Source organism: Oreochromis niloticus, linkage group LG7 (genome assembly GCF_001858045.2).
Source record: "Oreochromis niloticus isolate F11D_XX linkage group LG7, O_niloticus_UMD_NMBU, whole genome shotgun sequence".
In the NCBI taxonomy this organism is placed as follows: domain Eukaryota; kingdom Metazoa; phylum Chordata; class Actinopteri; order Cichliformes; family Cichlidae; genus Oreochromis; species Oreochromis niloticus.
In genome coordinates, this window is record NC_031972.2 from 9,980,204 (window position 1) to 9,999,970 (window position 19,767).

The 19,767-nt window shown below is 40.6% G+C and overlaps 1 protein-coding gene across 3 annotated transcripts; it reads right to left on the reverse strand.

Annotated features, from left to right (window-relative positions):
- Positions 1 to 243: 243 nt before the first annotated feature.
- grk5 (G protein-coupled receptor kinase 5) lies at positions 244 to 18,860 on the reverse strand. 3 transcript variants are annotated; one of them, XM_003439634.4, is made up of 17 exons: positions 18,064 to 18,860; positions 16,055 to 16,265; positions 15,360 to 15,449; positions 15,158 to 15,270; positions 12,194 to 12,271; positions 11,951 to 12,048; positions 11,067 to 11,159; positions 10,823 to 10,886; positions 10,314 to 10,454; positions 9,114 to 9,304; positions 8,999 to 9,036; positions 8,416 to 8,502; positions 1,753 to 1,961; positions 1,346 to 1,483; positions 898 to 1,035; positions 687 to 818; positions 244 to 604 (listed from the first exon to the last, which is right to left on the reverse strand). In XM_003439634.4, exons 2-17 carry the CDS (start codon positions 16,107 to 16,109, stop codon positions 470 to 472), a joined length of 1,800 nt encoding a protein of 599 aa, XP_003439682.1. In that variant the 5' UTR covers positions 16,110 to 16,265; positions 18,064 to 18,860; the 3' UTR covers positions 244 to 469. The 3 variants fall into 3 exon arrangements, with proteins under 3 accessions (XP_003439682.1, XP_019216281.1, XP_025764687.1); XM_019360736.2 differs by lacking the exons at positions 8,416 to 8,502; positions 18,064 to 18,860 and having other exon boundaries at positions 16,055 to 16,715; XM_025908902.1 differs by lacking the exons at positions 11,951 to 12,048; positions 12,194 to 12,271; positions 15,158 to 15,270; ... (1 more) ...; positions 16,055 to 16,265; positions 18,064 to 18,860 and having other exon boundaries at positions 10,823 to 10,882; positions 11,067 to 11,088.
- Between the last annotated feature and the right edge of the window lie 907 nt (positions 18,861 to 19,767).

A 19,767-nucleotide genomic window follows, 5' to 3' on the forward strand; every position in this document is an offset into this window, starting at 1 on the left:
GTATTGTAGGGTCTAACTTAGAATATAAAGCACCTTGAGGCGACTGTTGTTGTGATTTGGCGCTATATAAATAAAACTGAATTGAACTGAATTGCTTTGAGTCTTGATGTTTATGTCAAATATCTGGTTCAGTCTTGTTTTTTTTTTCATTTTAAAATTATTACAAGTTAATGTCTTGATGCATGCTCAGTCATCCAGGTAAAGAAATCCCAAGACGTCCGGACATCCAGGCGACCCAGGTAATCCAAATAATCATAATTTATTATTCAGATGACATTTATTATATTGGAATTGTTAAAAAAAACATTTGTTTAAAAATTCAACTACTTTTAAAAAGTTGGGATGGTGTATTCATTTGTTTTACCTGACAGAAGCAGAAAATGCTAATATAGATTAGGTGTAAGGAAGACAATGAAAACACAAATAAATGCCTGCTGTTCTGCAATTTAAAGGGAAGAGCCCTTTGCTGCTACAATGACTTGTTGTTTTTTGGTGCCTTTGTGTAGACTCTACTGGGATTCAGGCCAGAGTTATGTATTCCTGACTTGCTGTAGCCCTCACTGGACAACAGGTTCTCTCTGCTTTCGTCTGAATCTGAATGATGCTGTTGGAGTAAAAAGATGAACGATATCTTTAGCTTTTCCAAAAGCACACACATTTTGACAGAACGTATTTCATGTCCTTACATGTTTGCGAAAGATTCGGCGCAATAGGCTGCGTTTGGGGCTCTCTGGGGCCCGGGACCAGTCGAGATCTGGAGAACGAGATCCCTCAGGGCCAAAAACATTGAGTTCTTTAAAACATTCCGTTTCTATTAGCTACATGGAAGACAGAAAAGGAAGGTGAGGTTTGATGCTCTTGTCTGGATTAACCCTGGTAATGTAACCTAGAACTTGCCTCATTTTGCCAAATTATTGAATTGCTTCCTGTGTTGAACTCGGAGTAGAAGAAGCTGTCAGTCTGGTCAAGATGGACTCCTTTCACTGTAGAAAATTCTTCTATGTCCTGTACATCAGTGCAGTACACCAGGTTGGGCTAAAATAAAAGACCACATGCAGTGAATACAAATCTAAACGGCTTTAAGCTTGTTAAAATGAACACTTCTACATTTGGTCGGTTTTTATTTAAGTATTTTACATACTATTTAAAAACCAAAGTCACTTGACAAGATAATCCTCCCATTTAAAACGCTACATCCAGCTAAACAGAATCTAATTTAAATACATAAATGTAATCCTGTATGTATGTATATATAGAGAGAGGGATATATATATTCAAAACTCTATATCTATCTATCCCTCTCTATCAATCTATAGATATAGATATCTCATTGGGTACTACTTACATCAGGTTTAAATGGAGGATTAACAAGTCCTGCCTCCAGCATCCGGAAGTTGATCTCTTGGAAGAAAGGATGAGATTTTACATCTCTTCCCCCAGACTCCTGGGATCCCAGCCTCTTTGTGGGGTCCTTGGTCAACAGCTACAATAGTGGAAAGAAAGGTGTAATCATTGCGTGAAGGATGTAATACAGCCTCTTCAGAAATTGGGTTTAGTAAATCTCTAAGGTGTAAGCAACCCTGAACCTATGCTATTAGAATATGACTTAGTACAACAATTTCCAAAAGCTATGTCTTAAGAATCAGGCTTAAGAACAGACATTCTGACACACAGGGGATAAAGGTATGATGTGCATGAAAGAACATTTTCTGTGCATGCTGAAATAAAATAGTTTCATTTTGAAGAACTCACTAAGGAGCAGATGTCTTTTGCCTCCTTGCTGAACTGGTTACCATATTCTTCATGTTCATTCTGAATCCTTCTCTCCATTTCTGAGGCTTTAGGATGTTCTTCTTTGGCCCTGAAAGGGGGCCGACCTGCAGTCATTTCATAAATAAGACACCCGAGGCCCCACCAGTCCACACTCATTCCATAATGCTTATAGCCAATCACCTCAGGAGCTGAAATGGGAATGCAAACGAATAATCTGTTTATGCTTTGCTGCTGTGACTTATTGCCAAGGCAATATTCTTGTGTACTCTGTAACTCTATGTTTCCATGTCGTGAAAATTATTAAAATTATGCTACCTTCAAAAATATTTATGGTTGCATGGTTAACTCAAAGTTACACTGATTGTGCACCATCTGTTAATGGCATAGTACTAAAGTACAGCGTGGCCCTAATTCTCCTTGAGTTGCTATCTTTTCAACAAAACACATACAGTGCTTCTGGAAAGGATTTACAGTGCTTTATTTGTTACAAATGTTATGCCTTATTTCAAAGTGGGTTAAAGTAATTTTTTGTCAGATCTCTCCAGGAATGTTTGATCAGATTCAATCAAGTATGGGCTCTGGCTGGGCCACTAAAAGACATTCACAGAGCAGTCCCAAAGCCATTCCTTTGTTATCTTGTCGGTGTGTTTAAGGTCGTTGTCCTGTTGGAAGATGAACCTTCATTTCATTCTGAGGATCAGACTGCACTGGAGTAGGTAATCATCAAGGATGTCTCTGTACAATATTGCATCAATTCTTCTGTGACTAGACCCTGACTAGTCTCCTAGTTCCCGCTCCTGAAATACAACCCCAGAGAATGATGCTGCCACCACCATCCTTCCCTGTAGCATGGCATTGGTGCCTAGTTTCCTCCAAACATGACACTTCAGATCAAAGACTTCAATCTCTGTTTCATCAGACAAGACCAGAATCAGACCAGAGTTTTATTTCTCATAGTTTGAAAGTCCTTCATGTGCCTTTTTGCAAAACTACAGACGGGGTGTCGTGTGCCTTTTACTGACAAGTGGCTTCCAGCTGGCCACTCTACCATACAGACCTGACTGGTAGAGTTCTGCAGAAATGGTTATCCTTTTGGGAGGTTCTCCTCTTCCCACTGTGCAATGCTGAAGCTCTGCCAGAGTGAACATCTAGTTTGGATTCAGGAGATAGACTAAGAACCTTCTACCCTGATTGGTTAGAGTAGCCAGGAGGCCATCTCTAGGAAGAGTCCTGGTGCTTCCACACATCTTCCTTTTATGGATGATGGAGACTGTTGTGCTCACTGGGACCTTAAATACAGCAGAAATCTTTCTGTACTTTTCACCAGATCTGTGACTCAATACAATCCTGTCTCTGAGGTCTATAGACAATTCCTTGAACTTCATGGCTTGGTTTGTGCTCTGACATGCACCAGTCAGTGAAATAGACAGGTGTGTGTGTCTTTCCAACTCATGTCCAAGTAACTTTACCACAGGTAGAGTCCAATCATCAATCAATCAATCGTAGAAACATCTGACCAGTGCACCAGGATGTAGGTCAGTTTGGAGTCTTATGGCAAAGTCTGTGGATAGTTAAGTTACAGTTGTTGATTTTTTTTAATACAATTGCTAAAAATTCAAGCTATTTTTTTTTTCACTTTGTCAATATGTGGTATTGTGTGTAGAGGTGAAACAAATGAATTTAATCAATTGTGAAGCAAGTGAAGCACTGTGAACATTTTCTGAAAGCACTTTAGACATAAAGTCATAGTAGGTTCTTTCTTCCCATCCAGTTGACAGCATCAGGTAATTTGGAAGGTTTTAAACTATTACAACGCAGGAATTCATAGATTCTACATTGGGGACACCAAACATCCATTCTATCAATGCATGGCACAACATAGAAGAACCACCTCGGCAGGACAAGACCAGCTAAAGATCTGCACCCAAAGGTTAAAGGTCGATCTTTTGATGATGCCAATGTTCATATTTTGGACTGAGAAGACAGACTGTTTGAAAGAGGAGTTAAAGACGCCATCGATATTCACTGTGAATGACCATCATTGAATAGAGGGGGTGTCTTATGACACTAACTGTCAGTCACTTACAATGCAGTTTTAAGATCTATTCCCAGGTGCCTCAGGTTACATAATAGGGTGAGCCAAGGTATCACATTAGTTTCTCTCAAAACGTCTGCTGATCATGATCCACGCCTTTTTCTCACCTTGGCTCATGTGATGAGGCACACATTTAAGGGTCAACAACCCTTTTAAGGGACAAGCCCCACTAGGATTTAAATACCTGGGACTCATTTGGTTTTAGAACTAAAGAAGTTTCATGGATGAGAGGTGAAACGTCTTCAAGAAACTTAATGAATTCCAGTACCCCTCTTTTTTTCAAAGTTCCTTAGAAAGAAACAAAGTCACCTTATACACAAGTAATCACTGAGTTGTGGGATCAATTTTCTAGAAAAATCCTAAAGATATGAAACTTTTCCCAGTGCCTCTCCCACTTCAAGAATTAACAGTGAGCAAAGCAACCTAACACAAGTTGGAAATAGAGTCTACTAATAAAGCAAATTCAACAGTATTACTTCTCATTGGGAATTGTCCAAATTATATATATATATATATAAATATATATATATATATATAAAAAAAAAACACCCAGCCCCTGCGGGCAGTTTTATCCTTCAAGCTCGGGTCCTCTACTAGAGGCCTGGGAGCTTGAGGGTCCTGCACAGTATCTTAGCTGATATATATATATATATATATGTATATATATATATCTCCATCCATCCATCCATCCATTCACTTCGCTTATCCTTTCCAGGGTCGCGGGGGGCACTGGAGCCTATCCCAGCTGTCATAGGGCGAGAGGCGGGGTACACCCTGGACAGGTCGCCAGTCTGTCGCAGGGCCAACACACAGGGACAGACAACCATTCACGCTCACATTCACTCACACATTCACACCTAGTGACAATTTTTGGATTATCCAATTAACCTATCCCTTCAAACTGCATGTCTTTGGACGGTGGGAGGAAGCCAGAGTACCCGGAGGGAACCCACGCAAACACGGGGAGAACATGCAAGCTCCACACAGAAAGACCCCGGCCTGATGGTGGAATTGAACTCAGGACCTTCTTGCTGTGCGGCAACAGTGCTAACCACCGTGCCACCGTGCTGCTATGTATATATATGTATATATATATATACATATATATATGTATATATATATACGTATATATATACATATATATATATATATATATATATATATATATATATATATATAAAAAAACACCCAGCACGCCCCTGCGGGCGGTTTATCCTTCAAGCTCGGGTCCTCTACCAGAGGCCTGGGAGCTTGAGGGTCCTGCGCAGTATCTTAGCTGTTCCCAGGACTGCGCTCTTCTGGACAGAGATCTCCGATGTTGTTCCCGGGATCTGCTGGAGCCACTCGCCTAGCTTGGGAGTCACCGCACCTAGTCTCCGATTACCACGGGGACCACCGTCACCTTCACCCTCCACATCCTCTCGAGCTCTTCTCTGAGCCCTTGGTATTTCTCCAGCTTCTCGTGTTCCTTCTTCCTGATATTGCTGTCATTCGGAACTGCTACATCGATCACTACAGCCGTCTTCTTCTGTTTGTCTACCACCACTATGTCCGGTTGGTTAGCCACCACCATTTTGTCCGTCTGCATCTGGAAGTCCCACAGGATCTTAGCTCGGTCATTCTCCATCACCCTTGGGGGCATCTCCCATTTTGACCTCGGGACTTCCAGGTTATACTCGGCACAGATGTTCCTGTACACTATGCCGGCCACTTGGTTATGGCGCTCCATGTATGCCTTGCCTGCTAGCATCTTGCATCCTGCTGTTATGTGCTGGATTGTCTCTGGGGCATCTTTACACAGCCTGCACCTGGGGTCTTGCCTGGTGTGATAGACCCCAGCCTCTATGGATCTTGTACTCAGAGCTTGTTCTTGTGCTGCCATGATTAGTGCCTCTGTGCTGTCTTTCAGTCCAGCTTTGTCCAGCCACTGGTAGGATTTCTGGATATCAGCCACCTCCTCTATCTGCCGGTGGTACATACCGTGCAGGGGCCTGTCCTTCCATGATGGTTCCTCGCCTTCCTCCTCTTTCTTGGGTTTCTGCTGCCTGAGGTATTCACTGAGCACGCTGTCAGTTGGGGCCATCTTCGTGATGTATTTGTGGATGTTTCTTGTCTCATCCTGGACTGTGGTGCTGACACTCACCAGTCCCCGGCCCCCTTCCTTCCGCTTAGCATACAGCCTCAGGGTGCTGGACTTGGGGTGAAACCCTCCATGCATGGTAAGGAGCTTTCTTGTCTTTATGTCAGTGGCTTCTATCTCCTCCTTTGGCCAGCCTATTACCCCAGCAGGGTACCTGATCACGGGCAGGGCGTAGGTGTTGATGGCCCGGATCTTGTTCTTACCGTTCAGCTGACTCCTCAGGACTTGCCTGACCCTCTGCAGGTACTTGGTGGTTGCAGCTTTCCTAGCGCCCTCTTCATGGTTCCCATTCGCTTGCGGGATCCCCAGGTACTTGTAACTGTCCTCTATGTCTGCAATGTTGCCTTCTGGTAGTTCAATCCCCTCAGTTCTGACTACCTTCCCTCTTTTTGTTACCATCCGACTACACTTCTCCAGTCCGAACGACATTCCAATGTCATTGCTGTATAGCCTGGTAGTGTGTATCAGTGAATCGATGTCTCGTTCACTCTTGGCATACAGCTTGATGTCATCCATGTACAGGAGGTGGCTGACAACCGCTCCGTTTCGTAGTCGGTATCCGTAGCCAGTCTTGTTAATGATCTCACTGAGGGGGTTCAGGCCTATGCAGAACAGCAGTGGGGACAGAGCATCTCCTTGGTAGATCCCGCACTTGATGGTGACTTGTGCTATGGGCTTGGAGTTGGCCTCTAGTGTTGTGTGCCACATCCCCATTGAGTTCCTGATGAAGGCTCTTAGGGTCCTGTTGATCTTGTACAATTCTAGGCATTCCAGTATCCAGCTGTGGGGCATTGAGTCATAGGCCTTCTTGTAATCAATCCAGGCAGTGCACAGGTTGGTCAGTCTGGTCTTGCAGTCTCGGCTGACCGTTCTGTCTACCAGTAGCTGGTGTTTTGCGCCTCTGGTATTCTTGCCAATCCCTTTCTGTGCCCCGCTCATGTATTGACCCATGTGCCTGTTCATCTTAGCCGATATGATGCCTGACAGGAGCTTCCATGTAGTACTGAGGCAGGTTATTGGTCGGTAGTTGGATGGGACCGGTCCACTAGCCACTGAGCATTGCCGTTATGGGTTGCGTCCTTCTCCCATATGCTCTTCCAGTATTGCTCCGTCTCCAGCCTTGGTGGTGCTGTTCTGTTATTGTTCCCTTGCCACTGAGAGTACACCTTTGCTGGTTCTGTGAAGAACAGCTGGTTTATTCTCCTGCCTTCTCTCTCTCTGGTGTACCTCCTCAGGCAGGTGGCCAAGGCTGTGAGTCTTTGCTTGACAGATTCCAAGGCCTCAGGTATGGACAGCTTGCTGTATTTCTTATGCACCTTCTTTGTCGCACCTTTCTGCAACTCCGTTAGTTGGCTAACCTCCCTCCGTGCTACTTTGATCTTGCCCTCTAGCCTCCTTCTCCATGGAGGGTATTGCCCCTTGTGGCTGTTCAACTTGTAGCCAAGCATCTCACTGATCACTGCTGCCGTAGTGTAGATCAGCTTGTTAGTGTCAGTAATCGTGGTTGTAGGTATCATCCGTAGTGCTGCGTTAACATCATCTAGCAGACCTTCTGAGGGTACGTCACGTAATCTTGGTAACCGGCTACGGGGGATCCAGGTTTCAAGCTTGGCCATGATCCTATCCTTCAGGTCAGTTCCTCTGGCACTCAACGATCCTTCTCTTATCGCACTTGGGGCTATGTACCCAAGCTCGGGTGGGGGTGATGATATCTCCCCCCTGACCTGGCGTCCTGACTCCTCCTTGCCGTAGCATTTATGTTGTACCTCGTCAATCTCTAGCTGTGAGAGCAGTTCCTTCTTTCGAATGTTGGAACACTGAGCTACTAGTTGTTTCGCCGTCATTGTGGATGTTGGGTATCGAAGAATCCATAGGTCCCTCATCCTATTCATGTAACCCCTTCCGCCAGGGTTACTTGCGTAGTAGCATTCCAACAACGCCCTGTTTTCGTCTCTTGCCCACCGATGCCTTCTTGTTCCAGTAGCCCACTTGTCATCAGGGTGCCCTGGTTCCTCAACACCTGACGTGGACCTTGTTGATCCGGGCGACGTCCGAGCCGGCATGCCTTCATATTTATCTGTCTCGCTCATGTCTGCGGTAGGCTCGCTTAGCATAGGGTCTAGCCTTAGATATATATATATATATATATATATATATATATATGTATGTATATAGGCCCTTAGTGATAGATAAACTTACATAGATAAAAACTATGTTCTTACATAGATAAAATCTATGTAAGAACCAAGAATTTACTTAAGCACTCCATTCATCTGTGTGCAGGCCAGTATGCACCACTAGGAGGTATGGGTAAAAGTCATACAATAACAGAAATAAATTCATTTGTTTTCTAACATACTAATAGAATATAGTGATTTATGTGGGTAATTAGAAGTTCCATACATACCCATATAGCCCAGTGTGCCCACCCTGCCTCGTGCCCCTCCCTCAGACAGTTTCACAGCCAAACCCAGGTCAGAGATGCGGATGTGTCCTTAATCGAACATAAAAGTAAGATTAACCAAAATTGGATCATTGTTGAGAGTATTTTGCTTACATACTTTCACTTTTGCCCTGTCAAGTTATGCTTCACTTTCCTCCAGCTGACACAAAGGGAAACTACAACTGTTCTTTCATTCCAAGAATAAAGGAACAGGTGTGGGAGTTTCTATAAATAGATAACAGGTTTTTTACTTCCTCAAACTACTTTTCTTTTCTTTTCTTTTTTTTTTTTTACCCCTGTCAAAATACAATCAACACAGATTTTTCTTGAGAGCAGGTAGATTCATCTGATTGGCTGCATGAGCAACTGTGTGGCATTTCAAACAGTCAGATTATTTCCAGAGTTAAAAATAGCCAGAAAGTAACTGCCAACTTTTTTACTATGTGCGGATGTTGGAATTCTAACTGCTTGAATGTTACTGTAGTACATGAGGCTATTTATAACACATGAATGATAAAAAAAACCACTGTTTTGTAGTTGTGCATACCATGGTCATCCAAGAGAATGTTCTCTGGCTTCAAATCTCTAGAAGAAACACAGCATTTAAAAACTTCTTCCCAACTAGCAGAGATGTGATTTAATGCATGTAGAAATACACTTACCTGTATAATATTGACTTCTGGTGGAGGTGAATTAAACCACAGCAGACTTCTGCGGCGTAGAAATGTACCCTGTCTTTGGACAGACCAGGTGACCCCATGCGATGTATGTGATACCCTAGGTCACCGCCACTCATCATGGTCAAAACCATACAGAGATTGTGCTTGGTCTCATAAGCATATGCCAGATTCACCTGAACAATAAAAAAATACAATAAAAATAAGAAAACAGAACTCACTAAGGCATCAGCTATACTGTAAATGCAGCTTTTACAAAGCTTTTACAGTTTTTTGTGTCAGTTCCAACCCAACCTACATGAGGTGGAAAAGTACTTGAAACAATTCAGTATAATTCAGTGTAGAATACCACCCACTATGAAAGAAAGCCAATCATAATTATTAAATATTATCCTTAAAAGAAACTGAAAATACACATTTCAGAAAAATAGAGTTGTGCTCACTGAGTACAAAAACTGTAAATCAATCTAAAGAAAATACTATTTGATCACGAAATTCATCTGAATCAGTATGTCAGTATAAACAGAATTCTGTCTGACCAAGGTTGTTTTTGAACTTGCTCTCTCCCTGATTATTTTATACTCAGCTATATTGCTGAGAGGTGGTACTGTGGCACCAAGAAAGTCCTTGGTTTGAATCCATTCTGAGGCCTTTCTGTGTATAGTTTTCATGTTCTCTCTTTGTCTGCATGAAGAGGATGGATGGATGGATGAAAGAAAATTGATGTTCTTCCTGTTAAAAGGGAGTTTTTCCTTCCCACTGTCGCCAAAGTGCGTGCTCATAGAGGGTCATATGATTGTTGGGTTTTTCTCTGTACGTATTATTGTAGGGCCTACCTTACACTATAAAGCACGTTGAGGCAACTGTTGTTGTGATTTGGCGCTATATAAATACAACTGAATTAAATTGAATTGAAGTCAAAGTGTAACTTAATAACAGTGTATATGTTTATTTTAAAGAAGAAAGAAATATCTACCATTGTAACGGTGCAGGTCATGGATTTGCCTTTTAAGAATAAGCCAACTTTGCTTACACAGATAACACTGCTAAACAAATATACTGATTAAAAACAAATGAACAAGTGAAAATCATCACAATGAACAAAAACCAGTTTAAAAACGTAAAAAAATTAAGAAATACATTTTTTTTAATGAGGCAAATATTTGAGGAGCACAGCAGTCTCACCACAAAGCGACTATCCAGTTCCTCTAGTATCCGTTTCTCATTGAGAGCCATATCCTCTCCTTTCCTCTTCTTCACATGGGTTTTTTCCAGCTTTTTGCAGGCATACATCTTTCCTGTGGCTCGCACCTGACAGGCCCACACCTTGAGACAAAATTACAGGATTATAAGATCTAATGCTGTTGCCAGTATCAGAGCTGTTCTATATGTCAAAAAGGAATAGGTTGCTGGAAAGTGAATAGTATACTAATATGTATACAATTATGTAACTAGTATGCAAGTATACTAATATGAGATAAGGGAACTAAAGAGGAACATAGATGTAGAACAGTGTTATAAAGGTCCATGAATTTCCCCAAGGGAATATGCAAAATTGAAAAAACTAACATTAAAAACAAAAAACTCCCTTCATTTTGATACACCGTGGGTAAAAGCATACCTCAAAAATATATGGCATAAAGTGTCTAATATGCTAATACTGTGCCTTAGAGTAAATGCCAACACATACATACCTCTCCAAACCCTCCTTTCCCCAGCAGTCTGTACTGTCGAAATGTTTGCTTCGTGATAGGCTGCCTTGAAAGAGACAAACATGATGTTTTCATTCTAAATATTTTTGAAAAACATTTTTAAAGAAGAACTGTTAATACCAGCTACTTGGCTAACCACTGATCCATGAAACAATTAGTCTCATACCTTTGTTGGGCATTACCCCACATTACCACTGTTGGGCATACACATTGAAGAGTTACTGACCTCTCCAATTGTTTCCACTGTAGAAAGCGGTCAAAGAACATGCTGTCCTGGTACTGGGCGAAGGGCTCTTTGCTGAGGTATTTATGTAGGTCTCTAATCCAAAAAAGAAAGATGAACCCCATCTGCATGTGCCACACTTTAGAGAACTGATTCTGAAAAGCAGTTCTTCTATACAAATAGAAGCTACTGGACATACTGTATATATTACTGTGTATATCGCAGTAATTTAGCAAAATAACAATGTTTAGAAAAGTAGTCATCACATCAGACCAGCAAAAATCCAGTTAAGCCAGTAGTTAAAATCATATACAGTCAGTATAGTGGAGTTTTATGGTTAGATGTATTCAGATGTGGTTTAACCTTCCCAGGAAGATTTGGGCATGGATGTCCCAGAAAACGCACACCAAAATTCAGCCGTGCAATACTCAAAAAAATTGCAGAGCACACCAGAAAAATACATCTCAGATTCTATAGACCTCTGTTAGCATGCTAAATGTTAAAGATTTATAACAGTACAATTACAAAAAGATCTAATAAGTGTTGCTTCCCAGGAGAAACTTGCTTCTCTCTAAGAAAAATATGGCATAGCTGAAGACAAATCTGAAAACCCTAAACCTTCTGGAACAATGTCCTTTGGACAGACAAAACCAAACTGGATACAACTGGCCTTAATGTATGATGCAACATTGGTGAAAATAAAATGCAGTACGTATGAAGCATGGTGATGGAGGGGTGAGGATTTGGGCTTGTTTTACAACCACAGGACCTGGGCACTATGCAGTCATTGAGTCGACTATGAATTCCTATGTATACCAAAGGATTCTAAACTGCATTGAGTCCCATAAAAACATTTGGTAGAAGTAGACAGTAGAGATATAACTTACTCCCTGCAGCCATGAAAGACATCACCACAGGGATTGAGCTCCAGACTCTGTTTGCAGCTTCTTTCATGCCTCAGTAGGATGGACACACACTCACTGGACTGAGGGGACATGGATAAACTTGGATAAAGTGATGTGTAGCACAATATAAGAATTCTTGTTTCAAACTTAAGAGGAGGAAGTAATTAAAGAAAAATATTGACTGTTGTAAAATATCAACCATGTTTTCCACACGTGTTGTCACACCTGTTTCATGAGGAATCTCTGGATGATGCTGTTCCCAAACGCTTTCCTTTCATCATCTGATTTAGTGTCAAACTTGTCCTAAAGGAGAAAAGAAGTATTAAATTTGTTTGCATAAGTAGATGCAGAGTATATATGTACAGGTCAGTTCTTCAAAGGGTTTAGACAGTAAAATCTATTATCAGACAGAAGGTCTGATGTCAGTTTTTCTGAACTGATTTGAGCTATTTACTGCAAAATTTTTAAGTGATCAGACATAGATGCTCACACGTAAAGCAAATCACCAGCAAATCAAATGGTGTAGCTCATTCACAATCTGTAACTCGTGCAATAAACTTAAAAAGATCTTGTGTCAATGAATAATTAATTGCTAACAAAATGAAAAGTTCTTTAGAAGTTGTTTAAACTCGGGTGGTTAAAATGTTTCAGATAAGCACACTTCTCATCTAATTTCTCAGGTTTAATATTGCCCTTGAGACTACCTACTGTATTATTTTTCTGGGAATGATTGATTGTTATGTGTATCGAAATGAATACTCTTCAAAAGCTAGCATCTAGAGTACATTGTTTTGAATTTAAATTGTAAAAAAAAAGAAAAAAAAAGAAACTACATTTCCATGTAATAAGAGGGGAACTAATATTTTTTCTGCAATGTTTACAACACAGCGAACAGGAACAACCAGTATCAAGATAGTGGGATTGCTGGACATCCTGATGCTGATGGTTTCGGTCTTTCTCAGAGATCTCAAACTTAAGGCTTTTTACCTGCATTTCATAAGCAGATGGAATATCCTGGATGTGATGACTTGCCAGTTGAAGTAATGCTAAAAATGTTAGTTTAAAAAAAATGCAGTGGCATTCACAAATGCTGAAAAACAATAGGAATTAATGCTGGTGCTTTTGAGGGTCAGGCTCATTAGATACTACCTGTCCAGTAACACTTTGTTTGTGCACAGGATACAAGGTTATATGAGCTGTTGTATCTACAGGAGTAACACTAAAAACTCTTTTCCACTTAGTATGATACGTATCAGTCAGGTCCAAGTAAAGTTTACCTTCTTGTGCACTGAAGTGAAGTTCAGTAATCAAGAAAGAAAGAAATTAGCGAAGAATAACAGATGGAAATTACAACATGCTATAAATTGTTTTAATGTAAAGTGTTATGGTGTGATTGTTCAAGTATATTTTCAGTTCTCAGCTTTCTAATGTTCTTCATGTTAGTTTCAATCACATTTGTTTTACTCTTAATCTCTTACTACATATAATCTTAATGCGTTCTCTGTACTATAATGAATCTCATATGAATTTGTGTGTTTATGTTCAATTGTTAGGGTCTGCTGCCCTCTCGCCCACGTCAGTCTCAAAAAATGATATTTTAAGTCTGAGTGACATTTACAAAAGAATACACAATATAATAAAATTGTTATATTACTAAGACAGCTTGAGGGTTGCCTCGAGGTGCCAATGTTAATGTTATTTTGTGCTCTATAAATAAAATTGAATTCGACGCTATGGTATGTCATACCATAGATATCACATAGTGTGTCATACCACACTTCATTTGTACACTTCATTTGTAAGATTTACAGTCGCTCATTTTTAGCAGAGAGGTAGCATCTAATGAGAATGATATATATTTCGATGAGTCTAAGAGTTTTACTTCTCAAAATTATAAAATGATGGTTAAAATCTGCCAAGCCCCCAGGTGTAAACTAATAGAGAAATGACTATATGACTTGAAGCACTTTCTAACTGGGGGTCCCGACTTCTCTAGTCTGCATGTTGAGCTATCCTTGCGCAAGATACTAAAACCTCAAGTTGCCCCTGATGCATCAGTGTGTGTGCTTAAAGCATTTCACAAGTCCGTTTTCCTACAGAACACACCATCATCACCCATTTCCCTTTTCCTACATTTTCAATGAAGCCTGCTCCATCACTCTAGCCCCTGGGAACACTCGCTACCACTTCATCCAATTTACTTTATTTATTTCCACAACACTTTTCATATACTTTTCCTTCAAGATTACCCCATATATGGTTTGGTTTCCTATCCATAACACGGTAAGAACTGTTTGAATACATTTCTAATCCTCCTGGCCTTGTTTCCCTTCCATCTGGTATGCTGCACACACAATATATCTATCTTCATTCTCTTTGTCATATCAGTTAGCTCACTGACACAAACATTTTGGCAAGTGAATTACATGCTTTTGCAGGTTAGTCTTTTGACATCCTTTAGGTTAATGGCAACTCATGGTCAGGGGTAAGGTCAGCAAAAAACTGTAAAGCCAAAATTTAGGATGCTTCATTTGAAAGAATATTGTCTAGCCCAGTCCTAAATGAGTGTCCATTGAACTTGTGATGTAGGAGGTTAGCTATAGTTGTTTGCTACATGTATGACTGTATGGGCAATGTATCTCAAAAAATGTACCAAAGCTATTGAGAAAAACTGTGATATCAGAACTTCTGTATCAAATTCAGTTACTATTGTGCCTGCTGCATGCACGTCTGTTCTAATTCCATCTGTTAACATTTAATTTTTAAAGGTAAAACTAAGTAAATAAATGTGTACGGGAAAGTCAAATTGTAGTTGTTTATGAATTTGTTTTTCTAATACATGTCTGTTTTGTTCCACAACTCCACCCACATTAATGTTATTCTAGAAATGTACAGTATAGTGCAGACCCACGATTGAAAACGGTGAATCGAATTTGAAATTTGATTCCATTTCTTAAAAGTGCTTTTAAAGTCACAGATATTTTTCAGTTGTCAAGAGTTGGTTTTCATTGTCTTGTTTATTATTTTTAATTATATAGAAGAAGCGCACCACACTGCGATGTCATTACTTAAGACACACAAGACCAATGCAACTATAGCTTCTGAAATAATTACTGATATTTAAGTGCCATTATTTTCAATATTTTTCAGGACTCAAATTCCAGTAAACACATTTTTTAAAGTTTATACCAAATCATCCTGAAGGGAAATGTAGTTCTGCAGATCAGGCCGACTCCGACAGAAGAGCTGAAACAATTTCTTGCCAATAGGCTGCTTCACACATAGACTATAGTAGTCTCGTTCTAATGGAGAAATATAAAATAAAATATATGGTGTAAAATCTCACAAAGAACCTTGTTTACACTTATGAAAAACAGTTGCACACACACACCTATGTTCATGGCCAGGTCTTTGCACTGGGTAATGTGGGGAAAGCGAAGCATTTCTTTCCATTTCCAGCTCCTTCCCTTGCTTCCCCCACCTACAGACAGTGGGGACACAGAAAATGATTTTTTAGTGTTGCAAATATGCATACATGCTTATAACCAAAGTGCTGACGTACTGAATAACTGAGGCTGAGATGTCAATCAGCATGCCTAGTCCTTCAGGTTTCAGACAATAGCTTTTTCGACTACATTGACTGAACTATAAATAGCTCCCAGAACAAACAGAACAAAGCCTGTGGAACCGCATTACTCTGCAACGTACTTTACACACTATCACTCACAGTTTGCGTCTCAATTTCCACACTCCAAATTTATTTCCTGTCTCAAGTAACAGCAAATACATTCATGTTGCCTTCAGACAGAATTTCACTTTATTCAGAAATGCTACATTGATTAACTGATTTATCCTAAACTGAACTGGTTTGAAAAAACACATGACTTAAAACTCATCACTGATCAGTTTCATCATACACCACTCTTCAACACTGTGACTGAGAAATCAGTGTCCTGAGATAACCCATATAAGCACTGCTTCTGATAAAGGTCATGTTCCAAAATGTTTGAGACATAAGTCAAAAGTTGTGAGAATTTCAGCATGTCATCTTCTCACATAAACTTTCTGGATATAGAAATTGCTTACCTTCTCTGGCTTTAACAAGAGCGGTATTTGCCGCGATGCTTTCAATGGTTTCCATGACGCACTGTGCCTTTGCACTACAAGTTACCTTTAGTTCAGTACTGCACAGTAGCCTTCATGCACAAAAGTAAAAATACAACTGCAGTACCTGTGAGTCACTAATGAATGTGGGATACTTAATGTATGACAGTGCACTCCAAGCATGGGACACGCCCTAAGTAAGACAGGAGGGACAAAACACAGGAGATGTGAAGAGCATACAAATACATCGAAAACTGTAGAGGGGTGATGGATTTGCAACAAAAGCAAAATACACTGAAACAAAGAATTATTAGAAAAGAGTTTCTAAATGTTAATATTGGCCATACTGAGAACCTTCACAGACACTGGCCATTTTTGATCAACGAGTTATCAGAATTTAGCTGGTTTTGGTCTACATTTTAGTTCTGAAGTTACTCCCATTTTGTGTCCAAAACCATATTTTGACCAGAGTTTAACTTTTCAGCTAATACTTGCAAGCTTGGTTAGCAAGCTGCATACATAAACTGTATGACCATGATACAATAACATCATAAAACTAGAATCTGGAAGATTCACACATTGTGGAACATCTGTGCCGAGTATAACCTGGAAATCCCGTGGTCAAAATGGGAGACGCCCCCAAGGGTGGTGGAGAATGACCGAGCTAAGACCCTGTGGGACTTCCAAATACAGACAGACAAAATGGTGGTGGCTAACCAACCGGACATAGTGGAGGTAGAAAAACAGAAGAAGACGGCCGTAGTGATCGATGTAGCGGTCCCGAATGACAGCAACATCAGGAAGAAGGAACACGAGAAGCTCGAGAAGTACCAAGGGCTCAGAGAAGAGCTCGAGAAGATGTGGAGGGAGAAGGTAACAGTGGTCATCGGAGCACTAGGTGGAGTGACTCCCAAGCTAGGCGAGTGGCTCCTGCAGATCCCGGGAACAAATGGTAAATGGACTGGTTCTTATATAGCGCTTTTCTATTCTGTCTGAGCACTCAAAGCGCTTATACAACTAATTCATTCACCCAATCACACTTCTTCTAAACTAAGTGCTAATTATCTAACATGCATCGTAGAGCAATATGGGGTTAGTATCTTGCCCAAGGATATTTGGCATGCAGACTGGAGCAGCCTGGGATCGAACCACCGACCTTCTGGTTAGTGGTTTACCTGCTCTGCCACCCGAGCTACAGCCACCCACAACATTGGAGATCTCTGTCCAGAAGAGCGCAGTCCTAGGAACAGCTAAGATACTGCGCAGGACCCTCAAGCTCCCAGGCCTCTGGTAGAGGACCCGAGCTTGAAGGATTGACCGCCCGCAGGGGCAAGCGGGGAATTATTTTATAATATATATGCCAAATTAAGCGTTCTGAAACACTGAAGCTTGTGTTGAAAAAGGTTCATCACTCAAAGCTTTTCAACACAATATTCTTTGGTGGCATCTGGTGGCCAAAAACATAAAAAGCAAATTGAATCTACAAATTAAAATGAACAACTCGTCCCTACTTCCATGTGGGTATGCAATTAACCAGTGGACAGGTACTTTTATATATAATACATTATAACTTATATAATGTATTTTTCATTTATGCTTCTGCCCTGGGGGGTAGAATTGCTTTAGGAATATGCAGAGCATCTTCTCTTCCTCACTGGCTCCATGACTCTCAGTATGGCGCAGACTGGTTTGCTATGTCTTGCACAAAATTACCACCAAAAACACCACAAATTGCTCCAATTATTGAGTTTCTTATAAACCACTGAATCAGGTACTGAAGCAGTGATGCACCAAATGAAGCTCTGGATGTCTCTGACCATGTGACTCTGGCCAGGCGAACAGACCCTGGACACAGTGTTTCTGAAGCGCTGCGTTTAATTTATATATTTATTTAATTTTTGGACACATGCACTTGAGCTTTAGCTTGAAACAGACCATTAGTATCCTGGGATCAGAATCTACTATTTACCTGCTTCACCTGCTTCACTCACCTTGTTTCTCAATGCTGGTTTTCTCTACATTGCAGCCTGTGCCTGTCCTTAGCTGTGTTATTCTCGGCTCCCCCTCCTGCCCTCCTTGACTCACCTCCTGGACCCTGGAAAAAATTAAGCTGGACAGATGGACTCCAAACATCTCCACCTTTTAGGACACTTTTCTGCATCACAACACTGAAAGGAAGATACAGGGCACCTTTTTTGCCCTGTATCTAATTCAACTTAAATCACCCTAAAAATACAATCAAACATCATTAGGTTCCTCTTCTCCCCCTTCCTCTTTCAACTTCGCTTCCATATACTTTCAGCTTCAGACACCATTCACATTTTAAAAAGATGCCAATGTCATGGTCCTCTAGTCCTCCTGGCCTCTCAACTCAGTTTTCTGTCTTTCTCTCGCTAGTTTTTTTTCTATCTCTCTCTTTCTCAGTCAGTGCGTTTGCGTGTGCTTGTGCGCATATGTGTATGCCTTGTGTTTTAAAGGCAGGTCTTCATCCTGCCTCTGCCTACCATTTCAGTTAATGGAAATCACACTAGACCTCCTAGAACGAGTTTAGTGGTATTGGCTCCTCAATAAATACGCATTTGTCATGCTTTGGCTTTTTGGGACTGCAGTTATGTTTTGTTCCTTTCTGTACAGAATACCTGACCACACTCACTCCCTGAGTGTCATGATTATGATTAGATTTATATTTTTCTAATGAATAAGCCATGAAGACCAATTAACAAAAAAAACAAAGAAAAATGTCCAAGTTTTGGCTGAAAATCAGAATTGTCTGTCTCATCCATTTGCAGCTGGTTCATTTGTGCTGTCACATTCTCATAGGGTGTAGTTAGTTTGTTTAGGCAGTAGGTGTGAATCATGTCAGTGGTGTCCAAATTTTTATGCTTGAGAATCTTTTCTGAATGTCTCCCATGTGTGTGTGCAAAGGGTTGAGTACGTTTACAAGCATTATATTCTGTTAATGTTAATTACACATTATTTACATTACATTGTTTACATTATTTGACATTATGACTGAGGGCTGAGCCCCCCCTTGAAGGTTTGTTCCTAAACTCGCCCCTTGCAGTAGCAAGTGCAACTTTGATTTATGTATCTGCACGCAATGGATGTTGTAGCAAAGACATGAAGTCTAGAGGGTGACAGTGTGAGGGTTCTCTCAGCTCATTGAAATTCACAGCAGGCCACCAGGAAACGTCCTTGTGTAACATATGGAACTCATTTTCATGTTATTATGCTTCTGATCCTCCATTCATCCAGGACTAATACAAATCCAGGGTTAACAAACGGGCAGAAAACGTCTCTGAACACGCATCCCGGACATAAACTGTGCAAACTGCTGCCTTCAGGCAGTCGCTAAAGAATTCTTTTTACAGAAAAAACAGCCGCTACAAGACAGGACTTGTACTTTGCTTAGCTTCTTAAAACTTGTTTTTTCTTACTTTCTGTTCACACATATTATATACACTGTCTATTTAAAAACCTATCTTTTTTTTTTTTGATGCAGTGAGCAAAGTGAGCCAGAGTTAAATTCCTTATTTTGCCAAATAAAGATGATTCTGATTTAAAGAAGTCCTACAATAAACATCAATTGAAAATTATTTGACTAGATGGTGCGATGTAGCCGAGCCCAGGAACACGGCATAAAAGGAGTGTAATGTACGAGCTTATATACTGCTGTTAAAGGCAACATAGATGCA

Bases quoted from the DNA above. Each gene is read 5' to 3' on its own strand.
- grk5 (XM_003439634.4), bottom strand. From the start codon at position 16,109: ATGGAAACCATTGAAAGCATCGCGGCAAATACCGCTCTTGTTAAAGCC. The intron at 9,037-9,113 runs GTAAGTGTATTT...TGTTTCTTCTAG, and splicing joins CAGAAGTCAATATTATACAG to AGATTTGAAGCCAGAGAACA. The intron at 819-897 runs GCAAGTTCTAGG...TCTTCCATGTAG, and splicing joins CAATAATTTGGCAAAATGAG to CTAATAGAAACGGAATGTTT.